At 47.0% G+C, this 23,632-nt stretch overlaps 1 protein-coding gene across 1 annotated transcript in view; it reads left to right on the top strand.

Moving 5' to 3' along the window:
* Positions 1-399: 399 nt before the first annotated feature.
* Positions 400-23,632, top strand: part of bmper (BMP binding endothelial regulator) — a 66,757-nt gene continuing 43,524 nt past the window's right edge. Inside the window, exons 1-6 of the mRNA XM_063056881.1 lie at positions 400-1,370; positions 1,454-1,539; positions 18,250-18,349; positions 19,600-19,682; positions 21,400-21,490; positions 22,008-22,090. Coding sequence (XP_062912951.1) covers positions 1,265-1,370; positions 1,454-1,539; positions 18,250-18,349; positions 19,600-19,682; positions 21,400-21,490; positions 22,008-22,090 — 549 coding nt within the window. The 5' untranslated portion in view covers positions 400-1,264. The remainder of the gene's footprint in view (positions 1,371-1,453; positions 1,540-18,249; positions 18,350-19,599; positions 19,683-21,399; positions 21,491-22,007; positions 22,091-23,632) is intronic.

Raw genomic sequence — 23,632 nt, 5'->3', positions numbered from 1 at the left:
TGTGTAACCCAATCTCTATATATTCCGACTCACCGGCGCAGGTAGGGAGCACTCCCCACCGTGGGTTAACACTAATCTCGCAGTCAAGAGCCACACGTTTAATTACCTTGAACAGTTGCCAAAGCACTGCTGACAAAAGACCCTTGTTAGCCCCATCTGAGGGTATTTGTTCCTGACCTGTGCGGGATTTATTGAGTTCAAGCCCATGATATAAATATTTCAGCCACATTGTGAAACATTCCGAACGCAGCTCCCAACGGTTAGCCGCGAAGATGAAAAACAGACGGTGCCGAATTATTTAATGTATATTGGGCTGATTGTAAACTTAGCAATCATCTCCATACATCAAGAACTATAAAGAAACACCCAGCGGTTAAATAAAATTGCGATGGGCAGAGATTCACTAAGTGCATTTGAACCAAGCAAAAATAATCTGGAAGTCTGGTAAAGGATCTTTTGCAATAAATAAAGTCAGTAGAACTATTTCACTGCCCGGTTCACGGCTGCAGTTTAAGTGTAACACTTTTGCCTGCGAGTTTCACTGAGGTAGTTTATTTGCAACTTTCACATTCGCTGTAAGTTTCACTGCTACTTCTCTCAAACTTCACATTTCAATGCAGGAGGTTCTGCTGCATGTTTACAAGTGCGGCAGTTTCATTCAGAAGTCTCACATCGATATTCCATAAGCGTGCACAAGTTGAATTATCTCTCCCCTAGTCTGTGTGGAGATTCCGCGGGCCTCTGTTATTAACACTCGCTCCATCGGACTAGGACACGAATTCCCGGGATACAGGTAGGATGCGGATAAACCTTAAAACCAACCAATGCACTGACTGGAGATCTCGAGGGGCTTTGGAGCAGCGGTGGAGTGTATGTGTGTCTGTCTGACTGTGTCTCGATGGGGGTGGGGTCGCTGGATCCTTACAGAGGGGGGGACACGTGTCCAGTAGGGTGTCGAAGTAATGGGGCTGTAGGTGGATCTATTTAATGTTTACTCTGTTACAGCGTTCAGCTCAGTGCACCAGGCGGGAGGCTGCGGAGCGCACGGGTCGCGCTGATGGTGGAGAGCCTGGTGCCTGGAAGAGTGGGGTTGAGAGCAGGATGAGCAGTTTGTAGTCACTGTGATGACTTGCTCGGGCTGCCTTTGCCTTCTGCTCCTGACTTGGGATATACCGACACCCGCTGTACCTTCTCCGGCTTCTTGCCCAAACCTGACTGAGGGATTCCGGCGTCCCTACCCTTGCCGAGGTGACATCGTCTGAAGATGCGGCTCGCTGCCGCCCGCTGGCCTCGCCTCCGCGGCCGTCAGCTGCTCTGTTTCGCCTTGGTTCTTCTGACCCAGCTCGCCGTCTCGCCGTCTCTGCTGACAGGTAAGAAGCGTCGTGGGCCGGCGAGGAGACACGGCGGCGGCCCGCTGTCACTGCACACTGTGATCTCTCTGTTTATGCTCCAGGTTCCGTGGCCGGTTGTGAGGAGGAAGGAGCCGTGATAGAGATCCCACTGATCACAGACAACCCCTGCATCTCCTGTCGGTGTCTGGTAAGGAAATGTGCCTCCCCCACCATTGTCCCGGTCTCTCCCACCATTGTCCCGGCTTCTCTCCCCCCCCCCCGCCCCCCCAAGTGTCCCGACGTTGTTAACACACCCGACGCATCTATGCTGGGCCCCGCGTCTCTGAGACGCGTTTCTGATGAGCAGAATGCTGAAGCTCTCGGTGTCAACGCCCCTAGTCGGGGATCAGTGCCCACAATGGTCTCTGGTGCTGAGCGCAGTGTCTGCATTTGCTGACGAATCTGTGCGGTTCGTTGCTTTGTCCGCTTCACTATTGGGATTGTGTGTGTGTGTCCGGCAGCCGCTTGCACCGGCCTATGCCCCACAGACAGCTGTCAGTTCTTTGTCAGCGCATTGTCGGACACCCGGGACTCTGGTTTAATTCTCGCCGGTTGCAGACTAGCTGTTGGTTTGTTGGTTTTCTTGCATTCCTGACTACAATTTGCCAACTCCGACTGAGCCCGATTATATCCTTTGGATAGAAGTCACCGGGGCATCTGTCGGTCCAGTTGGTGATGGGGTGTCTAACGTGTTATTGCAGGGACGGTCAGAGGGAGCAGACTTAGGAAACTTTAGTACCAGGCTGTGTTGGTGGTACAGGGCGCCAGCCCGAGGACGGGCACCTCCCGGATCTGCAGCCGAGTGTGGCCGGCGATGTGTGTGGGTGCGGTAGCACCAGCGGGTTTGCCGGGCTCCGGAAGCGCACAACCACCTCTCCATGTGGAACACCCGAATTCAGTGGACTGGATCAGCTCGAGACTTTCACTATTACTGCCGCTGGTTCTCTGAAACACTGAGCTCGTCGCCAAGGAGTAAAACCGGATCAGCAGACCCTCTAAAATTCTCGGCACAGGGTTCTCGCCCAAGCAGTTACTCTCTGCTTTCAGGGTGAACAGAATGGGTAGTTGTGCCCTGCGAGCTCCGGTGCTGTGCTCGGACCACGAGACGCTCTGCGTGTCTAAGGACTCCTGTTGGAGCATATCTGGCTGCTGAATCACTGTGGTCCAGAGCTGGGATCATTGTGGGTTTGCATCGGGAAATGTCTGTGGCTGGTGCAAGTATGAAAAGCCTCAGGGAATGGTAACTCTGGGCTGGGGTCTTGTCAAAATCTCCCGATAAAAAGTAAAAGAAAATCTGGATGTCTCTGCTCTTAGAAACATCCCTGGAACTGTCCTTGGCATTTCTCTTACGGCATTTCTGGGTGGGTCTAGTTAATGGCATAGGAAACCTGCTCCTTTGTAACTTCGCTGGACCTGTAGGCCCCGGCAAAGTGTTGTGGAATAGAGGGATCTAGGAGTACAAGCACTTCTTCCCTGAAAATGGTGTCTCGTGAAGAAGGCATTTGGCACGCTGGGCTTTCATCAGTCAAGGCACTGAGTGTGAAAGTTGGGATGTTATGTTGCAGTGGCACCAGACATTGGTGAGGCTGCATTTGGAATATCGTGTTCAGATTTGGTCACCCTGTTATAAGAAAGGTGCCATTGAGCTGAAAAGAGTGCAGAGAAGTTTAATAAGGATGCTGCCAGGACTGAGTTATGGAGAGAGGTTGAGCAGGTGGTAACTTATTTTCACCAGAGTATAGGAGAATGAAAGATGATTTTATAGAAATGTATAAAATTATGAAGGGCATAGTCTTGGTGAACGGTGAATGCACATGGTCTTTTTCCAAAAATTGTGGAACCAAGAAGTAAGAGGCAAAGGTTTATGGTGAAAAGGGAGAGATTTAAAGGGACTAAGGGGCAAGTTTTTCACGCAAAGAGTGTTTCAGGGATGATATGCCAGAGGAAGTGGTTGAGCCATGTATATTAACATTTTAAAGCTACTTGGACAGGTACATGGATAGGAAAGATTTGGAGGGATATAGACCAGTGTAGGCAAATGGACCAGTTGGGCCGAAGGACCTGTTTTTGTGTTGTATGTTTACATGAATCTTGCCCTTCCATTATTGATCTCCAGTTCACTCAGCCCCCGTACACTGTGTCTCCAGTGTAGAGAAGGTGAACTGTTGCCACAGTCCCCCTTATTAGCTCAGGATGTCTCAGTCAGTAAACTACCGACAGTCAGAGTGAGATGCGTAATACTGAACCCCAAAGATTGTCAGTGAACTCCACTCAGTGACACGGATTTGGGGCTTTATTGTTTCCTTTGTTGTGACCAGGAAAAAAATCTCCTGTGTGTTTTCGGGGACTCTCAACAGCTTCTGCCATTCTTTATATTTTCCCACAAAGTGGGGAAGTGTTGGATTGGAAAGAGTTTGGGACTGAACCTGGCTGCTCAGTTGAATGGGTCGGCTGTGCGTGACCAGCTCTGAATATCTTCCCTTGTCGCGGCACTGAGAGGCCGGGAAGAAGCATGGCCTCTGTGTAACTGCGGCTGAGCGCTCTGGGGAACCCTATCCCCTAGGGACTGCTGGTGTCTGTTCGAGAAGCTGGCTTCCTCAGTGATGCAGTACACAGTTTCAACATTGATTGTTTTCCTGGATGTGTGCGTGCGCTGAATGTTTACCAGGCACACTGCCCTGTTTGCTTGATTAACAGCTCCGTATGTGGAGGAGTGGGAGCAAATGTTTATCAACACGGGTTGGAGCCAAGTCACTGGTTTACGTTTGGAAGTTCAGCTCCTGTTTGAATAAATTGAGTGTAAAACTGCTCGTTTGCGGTCTGTGCTGAATCGCAGGCAGCTTGTGCAGTGCACTCTAGGTCCATGCGGACTTTTACAGTTGGTGAGAGGTCAGTTTGATACCAAGTCCTGTGAGTAAAGTGCAGTGCCATACTGTATCACACTAGCCAGTCTCCTGTACGTTTGCAGTCCTCAGTTGCAAGGATCACCTTGTGACCCTTGAAGACCTCTCTGGAAGATAGCATCTGGAGGTGATGGAGCTGGCATTTCTTCACTACAGTAAGGTTCAGACCACCTGATAGGCACTGCAACCCCGGACCCATCAATGCAATGTCACCTCTCCACTGTTACTGTTGTCTTTACTATTCACCGGATTCACAGACGGCATGCATGGCCACCTCGCCCACACATGAACACTTCTCCCTCCACATGACCCGCAAATCAGACAGAAAAGATGTCACCAGTTTGATGGCTGTTGTTTGCAAAGGCTATTGTCAGCTAACACCTTGGAATCAAGGGAATTGTTGTAGCACAGAAAGACTCAAGTCATGTCTATACCAGCCCTATGTAAGCTCAATCCAGCCAGTCCCACATCCTGATCCTCTCCTCATAGCCCTGCAGCTCCTTTGGGATGTAGAGCATCCCCAATGTCTTGCATCCCAAATCCCAACTGCTTGCTGTGTAAATCACTTCATTATTCATTTCAGTTTTAGTTATTTTGCTTATCACCTTCATTCATAGAAACATAGAAACCCTACAGCAGAAAACAGGCCCTCCGGTCCACAATACTATGTCGAACATGTACTTACTTTAGAAATTGCCTAGGGTTACCTATAGCCCTCCATTTTTCTAAGCTCCATGTACCTATCCAGGAGTCTCTTAAAAGATCCTATTGCTTCCACCTACACCACCACCACCAGCAGCCTATTCCATGCACTCACCTCTCTCTGCATAAAAAAACTTACCCCTGACATCTCCTCCAAGCTCCTTAAAACTGTGGCCTCTCGTGCTGGCCATTTCAGCCCTGGGAAAAAGCCTCTGACTATCCACATGACCAATGCCTCTCATCATCTTATACACTTCTATCAGGTCACCTCTCATCCTCTGTCACTCCAAGAAGAAAAGGCTGAGTTCACTCAACCTATTCTCATAAGGCATGCTCCCCAATCCAGGCAACATCCTTGTAAATCTCCTCTGCACCCTTTCTATAGTTTCCACATCCTTCCTGCAGTGAGATGACCAGAACTGAGCACAGTACTCCAAGTGGGGTCTGACCGGGGTCCTATATAGCTGTAACATTACCTCTCTGCTCTTGAACTCAATCCCACAGCTGATGAAGGCCAATGCACTGTATGCCTTCTCAACCACACAATCAACTTGAGCAGCAGCTTTGAGTGTCCTGTGGACTCGGACCCCAAGATCCCTCTGATCCTCCACACTGCGAAGAGTCTTACCATTAATACTATATTCTGCCATCATATTTGACCTACCAAAATGAACCACCTCACACGTATCTGGGTTGAACTCCATCTGCTACTTCTCAGCCCAGTTTTACATCCTATCAATGTTCCGCTGTAACTTCTGACAGCCTCCCACACTATCCACAACACTCCCAACCTTTGTGTCATCAGCAAATTTACTAACCCATCCCTCCACTTCCTCATCCAGGTCATTTATAAAAATCACGAAGAGAAAGGGTCCCAGAACAGATCCCTGAGGCACACCATTGGTCACCAGCCTCCATGCAGAATATGACCCATCTACAACCACTCTTTGCCGTCTGTGTGCAAGCCAGTTCTGGATCCACAAAGTAATGTACCCTTGGATCCCATGCTTCCTTACTTTCTCAATAAGCCTTGCATGGGATACCTTATCAAATGCCTTGCTGAAATCCATATACACTGCATCTACTTCTCTACATTCATCAATGTGTAAAGTCACATCCTCAAAAAATTCAATTAGGCTTGTAAGGAACGACCTGCCTTTGACAAAGCCATGCTGATTATTCCTAATCATATTCTGCTTCTCCAAATGTTCATAAATCCTGCCTCTCAGGATCTTCTCCATCAACTTACCAAGCAACCATTATCTTCAGTATCAATATCTCCAGTTCTTGAGCCTCTATTAATGGAAATACCTTTTTTCTCTCTCTCCTCCATTAGATTCATTCACAGCCTCCTCTGTTCCAAGAGGAAACTCCAAATCCTCTCACCCCTGGGATGAATCACTTTGTAAATTTCTTCGGCATCCTCCAAAACATTCACATCTTAAGGTGTGGCCCAGAACTGGACACAGTTACTTCAGTTATGACACAACCAGTATTTTATGAAGTTTCATCAAGATTTCCATGTCTTTCTACCCTGTGTTTCTGTAAATAAATCCCAGGTGGTGACTGCCAGCTAGTCATAGACAAAAAAGTCAAGGAACATTACAGCTCAGATACAGGCCTTTTGGTCCATCTAGTCTGTGCTGAACCACTAATCTGCCTAGTCACCCAGACCATAGTCCTAAATACCCAACTCAGCCATGTACCTATCTAAATGTCTACTCAGTGTTGAAATTGACCCTGCATCCACCATTTGAATTGGCAGCTCATTCCACACTCTCCCCACTCTCTGAGTGAAGTTCCCCCTCATGTTCTTAAACATTTCACCTTTCACCCTTAACTCATGATCTCTAGTTTAATCTCATCCAGCCTCAATGAAAAATCCGGCTTCCTGTTACCTTATCAATAGCCCTCATAATTTTGTACACCTCTATTAAATCTCCGCTCAGTCTTCTCCATTCTAGGGAAGAAAATCGTAGTCTATTTAACCTTTCCCTATAACTCAGGTATTCAAGTCTCGGCAACATCCTTGTAAATTTTCTCTGTACTCTTTCAATCTTATTTACTGTACACAACTGTAAGTAGGTGACCAAAACTTCACACAGTACTCCAAATTAGACCTCAGCAACATCTTATACAATTTCACCAAAAGTTCCCAACTCCTACACTCAATATATTGATTTATGAAGGCCAATGTTGAATGTTAGACTACGTGTAGTTAAGACCATAAGATATAGGAGCAGAATTAGGCCATTTGTCCCATTGAGTCTGCTAACCATTTTATCATGGCTGATCCATTTTTCCTCTCAGCCCCCATATTTCTCGTCCATTTTTACTGTGGGGAAAATGATGGAAAATAAGAAATGGATGAAATCATTGGTGTCATCTTGAACCACAGAAGAATTTGTAGGGAGGAAGTATGGAGGCTGTAACAGCAGTATGGTGGATAATTCCTCTGGGCCTGACCTGGTCCCAGACCTTGATGGAAGTTAGAGAATAAATTTTGGGAGGCCTTACAGAGATTTTGGAAGTACCTGAAGACTGGAAAGTGGCTGACACATTACTGGGTTGTTTAAAAAGGGTAGTGAAAACAAGCCAGGAAACTATGGACCAGTGAATCTGACATTATTGGTGGATTAAGTCTTGGAAAGGATTGTAAGGTAAAGGGTCAGACCATCATTTGGAGAAATGGGTCTGATTTGCAACAGTCAGCTCAGCTTTGTGCATAGGAAGTCATGTCTGACAAATCTTGGAGTTCTTCAAGAACGTAACCAAGAAGATAGAGGGGGGTGGGGCAGTGGATGTTGTCCATGTGGACTTTAAAAAGGACTTTGACAGGGCCACTCATGGCAGACTAGCCTGTGGTCTAGTCTTGCATGGGATCCAGGGGTGGGGGTGAGGGAAATAGCTGATTGGTTCAGTGGTAGGAAGCGAAGGATAATGGTCAAGGGTTGTTTCTCCAACTGGAAGCCTGTGTCTAATGCAGTGCAAAGTCTACATAAGACTTGCACAGTAGGACTTGCACCCAATGTGGTCTTCTACTGCTGTAGTCTGTCCATTTCAGGTCTCTTCTTAGATTGCATTTCCTTCCTGTTCTAATGTTCTGTCTGAACAATAACTGAACCAGTTGACCATGTTTGCATGCTTTTATGCATTGAGTTGCTGCCACATGATTGGCTGATTTGATGTCTGCATTAACAAGCAGGTGTACCTAATAAAGTGGCCACAAAGACAGGTTGCATGGTCTGGGACTTTATTCACTGGAATGTAAGCGATCGAGGGGTGACCTGATAGACAGGCATAAACAGGGTGAAAGCACATAGACTTTTTTTCAGGGAGGAGGAGCTAAAAACATGAGAGCATCAGTTTAAAATCAGAGGTGAGATACTTAAGAGGGACATTCGGGACAGCTTCTTTACACAAAGGGTGGTGCACAATTGGAATGAGCAACCAGAAATAGTGGTTGAGACAGCCATATTAGCAAAATTTAAAAGCCATCTAGATCAGTACATGGATAGGAGGTGGTTAGAGATCTGTGAGTTAAACATGGGCAGATGGGACTAGCTTGCTGGGCAACTCAGTTACCACGATCGAGTCGGGTTGAAGGGCCTTTTTCCATTCAGCACGACTCTATGACATACACCAAGCCAAAGTGAAAAACTTGTTTTGCATGCCATCCATACAGATCACTTCATCACATCAATGCAGTGAAAAACAATCACAGAATGCAGAATAAAGTGCCATAGTTACAGAGAAAGTGCAGCACTGACAGAATATGCAGGGAATGAAGATCAAGTTCAAGTTCAGTTTATTGTGATTCATCTGTACATATGTATCTTCCAGACCAAGGTGCACAGGACAGTACACATAATTCACACACAAGACATAAAATAATATTACCTCTAGTAGATTAACAAATAATTGGTGCACTTATGACACAAATTAAAAAGTAAACAATATAAAGCTACTGGCACTTCATGAATGATGAGACATGGGTGGTGGCAGGGAGTTCAATACTCTCACAGCCTGGGGGAAGAAGCTGTTTCCCATCCTAACAGTTCTTGTATTAATGCTACAGTACCTCCTGTCTGATGGTAAGGGGTAAGGCATCATTAAACAGATGGGAGGGATCATCAACAATGCTAAGAGCTCTGCATACACAGCACTCCTGATGAATATCTCTGATGGATGGAAGAGAGACCCCAGTGATCCTCTCACCAGTTCTTGCTATCCTTTGTAGGGACTCATGGTCAGATTCCTTGCAATTCCTGTACCAGGCCAGGACACTCTTGATGGTGCTCCGGTAAAAATTGACTATAATGGGGTGTGGGCTGGTGGAGCCTCACTTGTCTCAATCTCCTCAAGAGTTGGAGCTGCTGCTGTGCTTTCTTGACCAAAGAGGTGGTGTTAAGGGACCAGGTGTGATTGTCCGTAACGTACACTCCCAGAAACCTGGTGCTTCTAACTCTCTCCACAGAGGAGCCATGAATCTGCAATGAGGAGTGGTTAGCCTGCACCTTCCTAAAGTCCACAATCAGCTCTAGATAGAAGGGATTGAGTTTAATTTGGGATTGTGTTCGGCATAGATGTTGTGGGCCAAGTTCCTGTGCTGTACTGTTCTACGTTCACTCTCTGGACACCTGGATCAGGAGAGCTCAGGTGGGCACAGCTGGAGAGGCTGGTTGTGTGAGCACCTGGGTTGTTGAGAGGACGAAGACCCATTCAGACTTCATGTCCATTTGATCCTTTTTGGGGCACCAGAGCCTCAGGTCGGGGGAGACATTTGTTAACTTCTGGTTCACAAGAGCAGAAGGCCATGGTGTCCAAGTCTTCCCCTCCATGTAGTGCATCACAGTTGACCTTCCTCTGTCCTCACCCTTTCTGTCTCATATGCTTCTTAAGAGCATGACTACAGGAATAGGACTAGAAAATTGGAAGGTGGCTAAAAGTTTCAAGAAAAGTAATAGGGATAATCCTAGGAATTATAGACAAGTGAGTCTTACATCAGAGGTGGGGAAACTGTTGAAGACACAAAATTTATGTGCATTTGGAGAAGCATAGTCTGATTAAGGATAGTCAATATGGCTTTGTGGGGAACAGGTCATGCCTCACAAGCCTGATTGGATTTTTCGAGGAAGTGACACAGAAGGAAGAGAGTCATGTAGATGGAGTGTATTCTGCCTGGACGTCTGCTGACTAGTGGTGTTCAGCAGGTTGCTGTTCTGGGACTTCTGCTCTTTGTGAGTTTTATAAATGACTTGGATGAGGAAGTGGAACAGTGGGTTAGTAAGTTCGCAGGTGACATGAAGATTGGTGGTGTTGTAGATAGTGCAGAAGGTTGTCACAGGTTATAATGGGACTGATAGAATGCAGAACTGGGCTCAATAATGGCAGATGGAGTTCAATCTGGAAAAATGTGGAGTGATTCACTTTGAAGTGTTGAACTTGAAGCCATAGTACAGGGTTAGTGGTAGGATTTTTAGCTGTGTAGAGGAAACAGGGATCTTGGGGTCCCCTTCCATAGATTCATCAAAGTTACAGTGCATATTGATAAGGTAGTTAAGAAAGCGTATGGTGTGTTTGCCTTTGTTAGCCAGGGGACTGAGTTCAAGATGTAAAACTCTAGATAGACCACACTTAGATATTATTTGGATCTCTTATCCAAATGTCTTACTAGCTCTTCTTTCAGTTAGTCCTGACGAAGGGTCTTGGCCCGAAACGTCAACTGTACCTCTTCCTAGAGATGCTGCCTGGCCTGCTGTGTTCACCAGCAACTTTGATGTGTGTTGCAAACTAGGGCCTTTCTCTTTGGTGCGAAGGAGGATGACAGAAGACTTGAGAGAGGTGTATAAGTGGACAGCCAGTGCCTTTTTCCCAGGGCAGCTATGGCTAGTATGAGAGAGCACTATTTTAAGGTGATTGAAGGAAAGTATAGGGGGGATCTCAGAGATAAAGTTTATACAGAGTGGTGAGTGCATGGAATGTACTGCTGGAGGTAGATCCATCAGAGACATTTAAGAGATTCTTATATAGGGATGAAAAAATGGAGGGCTGTGTGGGAGGGTGAGTTAGATTTATTTTGGAGTAAGTTAAAAGATCTGCACACCACTACATACCAAAGAAACATAGAAACATAGAAAATAGGTGCAGGAGTAGGCCATTCGGCCCTTCGAGCCTGCACCGCCATTTATTATGATCATGGCTGATCATCCAACTCAGAACCCTGCCCCAGCCTTCCCTCCATACACCCTGACCCCTATAGCCACAAGGGCCATATCTAACTCCCTCTTAAATATAGCCAATGAACTGGCCTCAACTGTTTCCTGTGGCAGAGAATTCCACAGATTCACCACTCTCTGTGTGAAGAAGTTTTTCCTAATCTCGGTCCTAAAAGGCTTCCCCTCTATCCTCAGACTGTGGCCCCTCGTTCTGGACTTCCCCAACATCGGGAACAATCTTCCTGCATCTAGCCTGTCCAATCCCTTTAGGATTTTATACGTTTCAATCAGATCCCCCCTCAATCTTCTAAATTCCAACGAGTACAAGCCCAGTTCATCCAGTCTTTCTTCATATGAAAGTCCTGCCATCCCAGGAATCAATCTGGTGAACCTCCTTTGTACTCCCTCTATGGCAAGGATGTCTTTCCTCAGATTAGGGGACCAAAACTGCACACAATACTCCAGGTGTGGTCTCACCAAAGCGTTGTACAACTGCAGTAGTACCTCCCTGCTCCTGTACTTGAATCCTCTTGCTATAAATGCCAGCATAGCATTCGCCTTTTTCACCGCCTGCTGTACCTGCATGCCCACTTTCAATGACTGGTGTATAATGACACCCAGGTCCCGTTGCACCTCCCCTTTTCCTAATCCTAAGAACCTGACCTGTCATGTGTTCTATGTAATATTCAGCAGCTTGGTCTCTGCTGCCCCCTGTGGTGGAGAATTCTAAAGCTCACCATTCCTTGGGTGAAGAGATTTCTCTTCATTTTAGCCCTAGTATCCTCCTTAACCCCAGGTCATGGGGACTCCTAGTGAGAAGGAAAATTCCTCCCTGCATGCAGTCTGTCTAATCCTGTAAGAACTTTATAAGCTTAAATAAGATCTGTAGAGCACAGGATCTAGTGATATCTGTCCAGAAGAGCTATGAATGAAAACTGAGAAAATGTTCTTTAATAAACGGGTTGCCCAGTTTCAGAGGACCTTCTGCATTTTGCTTTAATATTATAACTAAACATGAAATCTGGCTGATGTGTTTTGATATAATTTAGTGCATTGTCATTGTCCAGATTAAATCAAAAGTTTGGTGGGCTTGTTGCATTGGAGATGGTTTCCCTTTGAAACTGATTTCACCTGAGCCTCGTGCACAATTCACAGTGTGATAATGTATTTGTGAGCTGAACGAAGGTGCAATGAGGGTCACATCTCACACACACATGAACACTTGAGTCACAGGCAGAGCTCTCTGCATCAAAAACACTATCTGACCTAACTGGCTTCACTGGCCTCCTGGCACTTCCAAAGTTATTTTTGAAGATCAGGTTAATGTTTTGAATATGATCAGGTAATGTTTTGACAGCTTTCTGATGTTAATATTTTTAGTTGCCATAATGCAAGTGATTTTGTAATCTAACCTGTGATCTGGTTCACACATGGCTCACAGAATGTGAAATTTGTGCCCAGACATCAGAAGGAAAACAATGTCAACAGACCTTTTCAATGCAGTGTTTCTATGTTTCTTTGGGAATGGAGCTGGGAATCGGACTGACCCATTCTCTCAGCTGATAGTGAGAGTGGGACACAAACAAAACTGTTGGTTGGTTTGTTCTGTTCACTTTCAGGACCTGGCCATGTTTGACAGGACGGTATTTATTGCCATTCCTCGGTGCCCTGGAGGGGTTTGGGGTAAACTGTCACTGATAGTGAGGGAATCTCTCACTGCATGACAATCTGCTGGATTAGGCTGTCTCTGATGTTGCTACAGGAATTGACACTCCAGGTGTTTGTGGCCTGCACAGAGGCTGGTGTGTGTGTGCGGCTGGACTGTGTTACCCTGCCACAGCCAGGTTCACATCTCACTGAGTCACCACCATCACCAGTGCAGTGGCAGCACCATCTACTGCAGCTCTACTCCACTTCCCAGCTACACTGACACACTCACTTGCATTTGACACCCCACGCTGACACACCCACCCCACGCTGACACACCTACCACACTGACACACTCATCCAACACTGACACACCCACCCCACACTGACACCCCTACCCCGTGCTGGCACACCCACCCCACGCTGACACACCTACCCCATGCTGGCACACCTACCACACACTGACACACTCATCCAACACTGACACACCTACCCTGTGCTGGCACACCCACCCCACGCTGACACACCCACCCCACGCTGACACACCCACCCCACGCTGACACACCCACCACACACTGACACACTCATCCAACACTGACACACCTACCCCGTGCTGGCACACCCACCCCACGCTGACACACCCACCCCACGCTGACACACTCATCCAACACTGACACACCCACCCCACACTGACACACCCACCCCACACTGACACACCCACCCCATGCTGACACACCCACCACACACTGACACACTCATCCAACACTGACACACCCACCCCACACTGACACACCTACCCCGTGCTGGCACACCCACCCCACGCTGACACACCTACCCCATGCTGGCACACCTACCACACACTGACACACTTATCCAACACTGACACACCCACCCCAAGCTGACACACACTTCCCCGCACTAAAGCTCACACTACATACTGACACACTCACTCTCCCACACGCTTAGCTCAGACTGATGCACCTCATACTGCCACACCTAATCCCTGCAACTTCTGAGCAAGGTGCTGGTGTTGGTTTATTACTGTCACATGTACCAAGATACAACATAAAGCTTGTTTTGCATACAGATCAAATTATTGCACAGTGCATTGAAGTAGAATATGGTTAAACAATAAAGCAGAATAAATTATAAAAGCAACTGAAAAGATGCTATGCTGGTAAATGATAAAGTGTAAGATTGTAATGAGGTATATAGTGATGCCAAAAGACCATCTTATCATACAAGAGTTCTTTTTACGAGTCTGATAACAGTGGGACTGAAGTTGTTCATGATCCTGGTGTCAGTGTTTCCAGGCCTTTATAACTTGTACCCAGTGGGAGAGGGGAGAAGAGAGGATGACCGGGGTGGGAGGCGTCTTTGATTATGCTGGCAGCTTTACTGAGGCAGCGAAGAGTACAGACAGGGTCCATGGAGGGGAGGCTGGTTACTGTGATGTGCTGAGATGTGTCCACAACTCTACCGTTTTCTGCAGTCTTGTGCAGAGCAATTGCCGTACCAACCCATTATGCATCTAGACAGAATGTTTCCAGATAGAATACGTTCTATGAAGGAAATTCACCACTTGCCCTTACAGAGTAGTCCCAGTTCCACCCCAGCATTCTTTGTAACTGAACACTCTGAGCTGCTAGGGAGAGTTTTTGAAGGCGATGATACTGACGAAGGCAGTGCTGCCCCACATGAGTCAGTGGGTGCTCCCTGTCTGCTGGTCCTGCCACACTGTGAACGGAAATGTGTGCAACAGTGTGTTAGTAGACTTTGGATTCATTGCAGAGACCTGCAGCCTGAGTGCACGGAGTGTTTGCAGTTTTCACAGGTTGGCAGGAACTTACACGCCCCACAGCCTAGTGTGGCTGAAACCTGGTGCACAGTGAACAAGCCTGATGGGGTTTCTGCCACTCGGGGTCGGTGGGTGAGTGGTGTTGGCAGTGTCACCCACTGGGCTCCTGGCCTCTCCCTTCACTCTGTCAATAGATAACAGAGCCACCTCTGGTTCAGTTAGTCTCAGTGCTCCCAGCAGGGTGAGGGTCCTCTGTTCAGCTTCCCATCATAAACAAAATGAGCCAGGGGGTGGGAGGAGGTACCGTCCACCTACAGTGGTAGACGTTTAGGGGAACAGTGTCCTGGAGCACCCTGCTTATAATTTGTATTTGTGAGCTGCTTGAGGTCCCCATCCCACCCCTCCTACACCTCTCCAGGGTCCAGACGTTTGCACTGTGATGGAGCCGTTCTTTCCTGGGTGTGTGGGATTCTGGCTGCAGATAATGGAGGAACTGAAGGGAGCCAGAGTGGTTTTACACATGGGCGTGGGTCATGATGTCACCACTGATCAGGAGGACTCTGCCCCAAGGCCCAGACCAAGATGGAGAGCTGACTACATGTGGGGTGGGCTTTATGAGCTGCAGTATCTAAAATTATCGGTGAGGCTACTTGGCAACCTCTGGGATGTGTCGTCAGGAATGAGGTAATGGAATCGGCCAAGCCAAAGTAACATTGTTGCGCATAGAGAGAGGCATACATCACCGTCTCTGCTGAGCTGGAAATTGGGATCCAGTGGTAAATGGCCCCACCACTTTGCATGGAGGCTGGTGTCAGACTGGCTCAACTCAACTTGTTACCACGAAGGAAACTCCAGGTCAGAGACTGATTATCGGACTGCTGCTGTTAGCTGGAGGAGAAGGGTGGAGTTCAGTCATCAGTTCTAGGGCCCTCTGGTCCCTGTTGCCTAGGCAACGGGCTATCCACGTTTGGGCAGAGAATTCTGATCCGACTTTTGCAGTAAAACTGGATTAACTAACAGAAGTGGATTTCACAGATCAATGTCTTCCCTGGATTAAATGTGCCCAAACATCACAATCTTCTGGCTTGCAGTATTTTTTTGTTTTGCAAGAAATAACTTCAATCCCTGACCATTTTATCAGTAAGCACTGAATCGTGGCTGTTGTCCTTCAGTAGAAAGCTGGAGTAAGGAGTCTGGTATTAATATGTAGTCCTTAATCCAGGGCATGTTACTTTGTGACTTTAATCATTGGCTTTCCATCAATAGAACACGTGACTGAACCTTGCTCTAGATGGTATAATTTTTGAATTCCATCTCTCCCGTGGCCACTTCATTAACTAAATTTGACACAGATGTGACTTAAATGTTGTTGATTTCATGGAAGATAGAATGCAGAATGGCAGACCAAAGTATTGGTTTATGCCACCACAGAGGAATTTTGATCAACTGCACTCAGCAGTTCCTGGCAAACATATTCAGCCTTTATTAATTTGTCTGCAGGAAGTGAAGTAATCAGTACGTGTGTTATACTTTCCATAGACGGGTCTTGGGTTGTAAAGATTGAGGAATGAGATGTCGAGGTCATTTGGTTCCTGAAAACTCTGGTGTGTGAAAGAGAGCTCCACAAGCCTCTGCAGGAAGGAATGTTTGATAACCCCTTCTGAGACACCTCAGTCCAATCACTCACATGTGTCTGCCTGGCCGTAAGTTTGGTGTGTTTAACCTGGGGATGGATGTATATGAACTGCTGGACAAAAAGTGTAGATTTGCAGGCACCTAAACTTCGGTAGAGTTGTGGGTAGTAAGGAAGGTTGTCAAAGGATTCAGCAGGATTTAGATCACTTGGAAATATGGGTGAAGAAATGGCAAATGGAATTTAATTCTGGCAAGTGTGAAGTGTTGCATTTGGGAGGACAAAGGTAAGAGGAAAGTACACTGTAGATCGGTGGTCCCCAACCTCCAAGCCGCAGACCGATACCAGGCCACGAAGAATGCAGTGGTACAACGGTAGCTGGGACGAACCCGGCACATCTTTAAGAAAAAAGCCGAAATAAACAAGCTAATTAATTAGGTGCCGGCCGGCACGTAAATGTCAGCCCAGATCAGAGGCGATTGCCGATTGCATCGCCTCTGATCTGGGCTGACATTTACATGGCGGGTGGCACCTAATTAATTAGCTTGTTTATTTCGGCTTTTTTCTTAAAGATGTGCTGGGTACGTCCCAGCTACCGTTGTACCACTGCATGCTTTGCGGCAATGTATCGGTCCGCGGCCCGGAGGTTGGGGGCCACTGCTGTAGATGGCAGGATCCTTAGGACCTCTGATGTGTAAGGGATCTTGGAATGCAAGTCCATCACTTTCTGAAAGTGGCAACACAAGTAGAGAGGGTGGTAAAGCTGTATCTGCATACTTGCCGTCACCGGATATGATGTTGAGTATAGAAGTTGGAAAGTCATGTTGCAGCTGTGTGAAAATTCAGTGAGGCCACGTTGGTGGCATTGTGTGCAGTTCTGGTTGCCAAATTACATGCAGATGCTGTGGGTTCAGAAGAGGTTTACCAGGATGTTGTCTGAGTGTGTTAATTGGACAAACTTGGACATTTCCTCTGGAGTGCTGTGAGATAAGGAGCAACCTAACCAATATGAGAGGCATAGACAGGGTAGATCAGGGGTTTCCAACCTTTCTGATGCCATGGACCAATACCATGAAATGAGGAGTCTGTGGACCACAGGTTCAGAACCCCTGGGGCAGATAGCCAGAGTCTTTTTCCAAAGCTGGAAATGTCAAATACTGAGGTCATGTATTCAAAGTGAAAGGGGGTAAGTTTAAAAGAGATCTAGAGGATACCTGGAATGCTTTGCCAGGGGAAATGGGGGAAGAAGAAATGACAGCAACATTTAAGAGGCAGTTAGACGGACACATGAACAGGCAGGGGATGGAGGGATACAGACCATGTGAAGGCAGATGGTGTTAGTTTAAATTGGCATCATGGTCAGTATAGACATAGTAAACCAAAGGGTCTGTTCCTGTGCAATACTCTGCTGTGTTATAGTCTGAAACCTGGAGTATTTAAACCAGAGCAATGGCCAAAACTTCCTTGTGTAGAGTCAATACAGGAGATTTCCTGGGATGTACAGTAGCTTGTGGGGGTGTGTATCGTCTCCCCCTCATTCAACCCCAGTGCCCTCAGTGCAGGAAGATTGGTCAGGTCCTAGTTTCAAATTACAAAATTTGGACCAATTTTAGTGAGCATAATTTAATCCCTGTGTCGTGTAGGCTTTGTCTGTGCTGGAATATAAAGAACTGCATGTCTCTAAGAGAACAAAGAGGGACTTGCCTTGCATTTTGTCCCCATTCCCACCCCCACCCCCATTCCCCTCCATTGTCTCCCCCTCCCTCCATTGTCACCCCTTTATTCTGCCGTCCCTCCCACTGTCCTCCATGGCCTCTTCCGCCTCACTTTCCCCATTTCCTGGTGATCCTCACACCCCAGGACTCCCCACTCCTCCTCCTGCCTCTCCTCCAGTGTTGCTGTGATTACATGTTCCTTCGACTCTGAGTTCCCTGTTCATTGTTCATTTCCTTTGCAGAACAAAGAGGTGCGATGTACCAGAGAGAAGTGTCCCCCACTGCCCAAGCACTGTGCACTCGTCATTAAACAGACCGGAGCCTGCTGCGAGAAGTGCAAAGGTGCTTCCAGGTTACAGTCTGTCCGTGTGTCTGTGCACCCCTCTGCCTTGTCTGTATGCCTGTCTGTGTGTCTGTACACCTGTCTGTCTGTGCACCTGTCTGTGTGTCTGTGTGCATGTGTTCCTGTTCTTGTCTGTATGTCTGTCTGTGTACATATGCATCTGTCTGCCTCACCTAAGTGCCTGTCTGTGTGTCCGTGCACCTGTCTGTGTGTCTGTACACATGTCTATGCATCTGTTACACGATCTATGGGCTAGTCTGAAGCCACTTCCTGTGTCTTTGCTCAAGATGTAGTCCGTCAATTTATCCCAGAATGATTTGTGTCCCCAAACTCACACTGAATTAGGGCTGGATTGAACACTTTTCACTTCTGTCCCTGACTGTCAGGCATGTAGACCTATACCCTGAAACAGCAGCTCTCTCTCTCACTGACAAAGGCACAGACTCACTTAGTCACTCTTGCATACTCCTTGACTCACACTCACACTCTCTCACTCTCTCACTCTTGCTCTCACACTCACACTCACATACATACACACCTTACAACAGCATGGAAACTGTGCTCAGATCACCCCTCGGTTTTTTCTGTGTAACTTAAGCCCTTGTTTTCAGCTATCCTTCCGGTCAATCTCCAGTAACACAGAACCACTGATAGGGCTTCTGGATTTTGGTCCCTTCTGACATTAGTCCATCTTTGCAGAAATCAAGCCACCAAATTTTACGTTGACACAGGGTGAACACTACAGATGATGAAAATATCACCAGTAGATGGCCCTGTAGGGGGAGGTGAGATCTACAGGAATGGTCCCAGCACGAGAGGTGCAGATCCGAGGAGAGACTGGGGCAGAGAATGGTACAAGGTGATTTAATCAAACCATTCTGAACCACTGAGGGGCTAATGGGGAGAGCCCCTCTGTCCTGTAGTAGGAAGGGTGGTGACAAGGGCATAGAGAGACAGGAGTTTATTGAAGCAACAAATTATTCTAATCTGGGACATTGTCGAAAAGGACGGTAAAAATAGCTTTAGCAGGAACCTTACAGGGGAGCTGGGATAACACTGGAAACACCAACATACACAGACTTATGGAGCATGAAGGAAACTCGTGCAATTTTCAAGTGCTAGTACGGATTCAGTGGGCTGAATGGCCTCCCATTGGGAATGGTTCTTAGCAGGTGCAGAGGAAGGTGGGTCATCACCTTGTGATCTCAACCAATCTTCACCTTCACCAGTCTTTGTCTCTTCTCTGCAGAGTGTGTGTTGGATGGGAAGGTATACAACAGCTCCAAAGACTGGCTTGTCCCTTCCAAACCCTGCTTGACCCAGACCTGTCAGGTACGTAATCTGTCTGCGCCCTGCTGGTGATCGCAGGCAAGAGAATGTGAATCGTAACACAGAAGTTTTGTCAGAATGCTGCCTCCCCAGTGAGACATAGAACTTAGTACAGCACAGGAACAGGCTCTTTGGCCTACAATGTTGTGCCAAATGAAATAATCTAGTAATTAAACACTTCACTAAAACAATCCCTTCTGCTTACACAATGTCGATATTCCTCTATTCTCGTAAATGCATCTATCGTGTTTGCCTCCACAACCACCCCTGGCAGAACATTCTAGGTCCACATCACTCTCAGTGTAAAAGGAAAACTTGCCCGCTCATCTCCTTTGCACTTCCCCTCTCTCACCTTAAATTCATACTCTCTGGTATTAGACACTTTGATCCTGGTAAAAAAAGATGTGGTCTGTCTACTCTGTCTGTGCCTCTCGTAATCTTACAGACCTCTGTCTGGTCTCCTTTCAACTCCCACTGCTGCAGAGATAACAACCTAAGTTTGTCCAGCCTCTCTTGATAGCAAATGCCCTCTAATCCAGGCAGCACGCTGAATCCTCTGCCTCTTCGTCAAAGCCTCCACATCCTTTCTATAATGGCGTGACCAGAATTGAATGCAATACTTCAAAGAAGAGTTTTATAAAGCTGCAAAGCAATTTCCCAGCTTTTGAACTCATTGCCTTGATTAATAAAGGCAAGCATGCACATCCCTTCTGTAGCACCTTAACAGCCTGTGTAGCCACTTTCAGGGAGCCATGGTCCCTCTGCTTGTCAACACTGTTAACGATGCTGACATTAATTGTGTACTGTCCTATTACATTTGATCTCCCACATTTGGCTGAATTAAACCCTACCTGCCATTTCTCCATCCATATTTGCAAAGTATTTATATCCCACTGTATCCTTTGACAACCTTCTACACTATCCAGAGTGCCACTCATCACTTGTCATCAAGGACTGAGTGACTATGGAGTTGTCCTGCTACACAAGAGTAGGAGGAAACCCCCTCACCCAACTCCTCTGTTCGTGGCCTCAGTCCCATCTTCCTGCACTAATTCCCTATCCTTCCATTCCCTATCCAGAAATCAACACACCTCTGAGGAAACTCAGTGACTAAGACTCCACAGTTTCCAAAACTTCATGACCCCCTTTCCAGCCCCACACTGCTGCTCCCCTATCCCGAGGCTAGGCCCTAGCTGGAAAAAATACCTACAGGTACTGAGAATGTGAAATAAAACAGTAACTTCTAGGTCAGGCAGCATCTGTGGAGAAAGAAAAAGTCTCTGAGAAATACCAGAATCATTATCATTGACATATGCCATGAAATGTTGAGATTTGTTCTTGTGTGGCAGTAGTACAACACAAGACACAAAAAATTACAATAAGCTTAAATTAAAACGTACAAAAGAGGAAAGCCAAGGTACTGTTGATGGGTTCATGGACAATTCAAAGCTCTGATGGAGGGAGGAGAAGCTGTTCCTAACATGTTGAGTGTGAGTCATGTAATCCTCTCTGATGTCATCGAACTGTGGGAAGGGGTAAGGGGAGTGTGAATGGGGGTCACTCGTCGAGGAGCTCCAGCCCCGACATGCTCTTGTAGTCACAGTACACCAGGATTTGACTGTAGAGACTCAGTGAGTGTTGAGGGTGTGTCTGTGCCAGTGCGGGGACCTGCCACGGTCACGAGCTGAGACAACGCTCTGTTTGTCGTTTCCACCTGCAGGAGGGTGTTATTACTGAGTCAGAAGTGCTGTGTGTGGTCCACTGCAAGCATCCCATCCAGCCCAGGCATGGCTGCTGCCCAGTGTGTCCGGGTGAGTGGCCGCTCCGTGAGGGAAAGTCTGGCTTGTAGACTTCAGGAGGCAAAGGGCAGCTTGTGTCAGCATCCGAGTCTTTAAGTCTGTGGGTGGGGCATGTGGGTTTTTGGGAGGAGCTTACATAAGTGGGTGGGTCAAGGCTGGGACATGGTATATGGGAGGGCACTATGGGCTTGTGTATCTGGGAGAGCTTGTGGCAGTGGGAGGGGGTCTGTAGGATAGAGGGAGGAAACTGTGGGTCTGAGGGCAGGGCCTGTTCCAGAAAGAGATATCGAGGGGGTTAGTCCTGTGGTAGGGCAAAGTGAACAGGTTTCTGCTGTGACCACCATTTCACCTGGGGTTCTGGCTGTGAGATGGCCCCACTCTGTACAACCTCAGCTCGATCTCTTCTCCATTGGGTCATCACTGGGTCGTCACTGGGTCATCATCGGGTCATCAACAGGTCGTCATTCGGTTGTTACTGGGTCAACTCTGGATGATTGCCGACTGACCCAATGACTCTGTTTGACTCCAGGTTGTGAGTTTGGTGGACACCACTACCGGGAAGGGGAGCAATTCTATCCGGATGGAGACCATTGTATTAAATGTTCCTGCACGGTGAGTGTGACTGAGGAATCTGCAGAAGGCATCAGCGCCCCGGGAGCCCTGAGGAAGATTACTGGCCCACACACAGTTGGCAGAGTGCTGCAGGGGACAGGCGGACAAGTGCTGCCTTGGTGGAAGCTCGCATTAGCAACCAAGTTAGATCCCTAGCTCCTGCCTCCAGCTCTCCATCCCACCTGAACCTCACAGTAACCCTGCAGCTCCCTGTCCCCTCATCACTTCCCAATCCCCCTCCTGACCTCCTAGTCCCTCCAAGCACCCCATTTTCCCCAACCCTCTGTTCCCTGCATTACCTCACATTTGGATTAAATTCCACCTGCCACTGCTCTGCCCAACTTAGCAACTGAGTTTGAAGTCATATGAGCTATAATTGCTTCTCCTTGAGGAATCCATTACTGAAAGCTCATTAATGTACCCCTTTGTATTACACTGTACTCTATTACATGACACTGCACTGCATTTCACTAAACTGTACCCTTGTCATTATACTGTACCCCTTGTCATTATACTGTACCACATTTCAATACACCGTACCCCACTTCATTGCACTGTTTCTTGTTTCATTACACTGTAGCACCTTTCATTACACTGTACCCCTTTCATTACACTGAACCACATTTCATTGCACTGTTTCTTGTTTCATTACACTGTGCCCTTGTCATTACACTTCTTCACATTTCATTGCACTTTCTCATTTCATAACACAGTACCCCTTTCATTACACTGTACACTATTGCATGACATTGCACCCCATTTCATTACATTGTACCACAAGTCATTACACTGTACCCCATTTTATCACTGTATACCATGTCATTACACTGCACCCTGTTTCATTATTCTGTACCCTATTACATAACTCTGCACCCCACTTCACTAAACTGTACCATGTTATTACACTGTACCCTGTTTCATTACCTGTATCTGATTTCATTACACTATGCCCTATTTCATGACACTGACCCCATTTCACTAAGCTGTACCCTGTGTCATTACACTGTACCTTTCATGACATGATACGTTGTGCTGTTACACTTTAGCCCATTTCATTACATTGTGTTCCATTTCATTGCACTGTATCCCATTTCATTACATGGTACCCCAATTCATTGCACTGTATCTTGTGTTGCTGCACTGTACCCCATATCATTACACTATACCCAATCCAAAACAGCCTGCCTCCTGTGGGAGGGGGTTTGTGAGGTTGGTGGTCTTCTCCTGTGCTTTACCCAGGATCTTTGTATACACACAATTGCAGACATCCCACCCTGCAAAAACTCATTTCAGGGAGGTAGCACCATCAATTTGCGGGAGACTCCTAGAACTTACGGGAGAGGTGGGATGTCTGCAATAGAGTAGCTCCTTAGCAGCTAGCCAGCTAGTTTATATAATATTAGCTATTGCTAATGAACGAATGACACCTGTTAAACTCACCTCAACATGTCTTTTACAGCCTTAACCCACCATGAAAAGTCACTGTTGCAAACTGTGCAGCGAGCAACACTGTCATTATTTTTGACCCCTATTAGGCAGGGG

Source organism: Mobula hypostoma, chromosome 1 (genome assembly GCF_963921235.1).
Source record: "Mobula hypostoma chromosome 1, sMobHyp1.1, whole genome shotgun sequence".
Classification (NCBI taxonomy): Eukaryota; Metazoa; Chordata; class Chondrichthyes; order Myliobatiformes; family Myliobatidae; genus Mobula; species Mobula hypostoma.
Note: the sequence above shows the minus strand (reverse complement) of the source record. Positions and strands in the feature narration are given on the sequence as shown.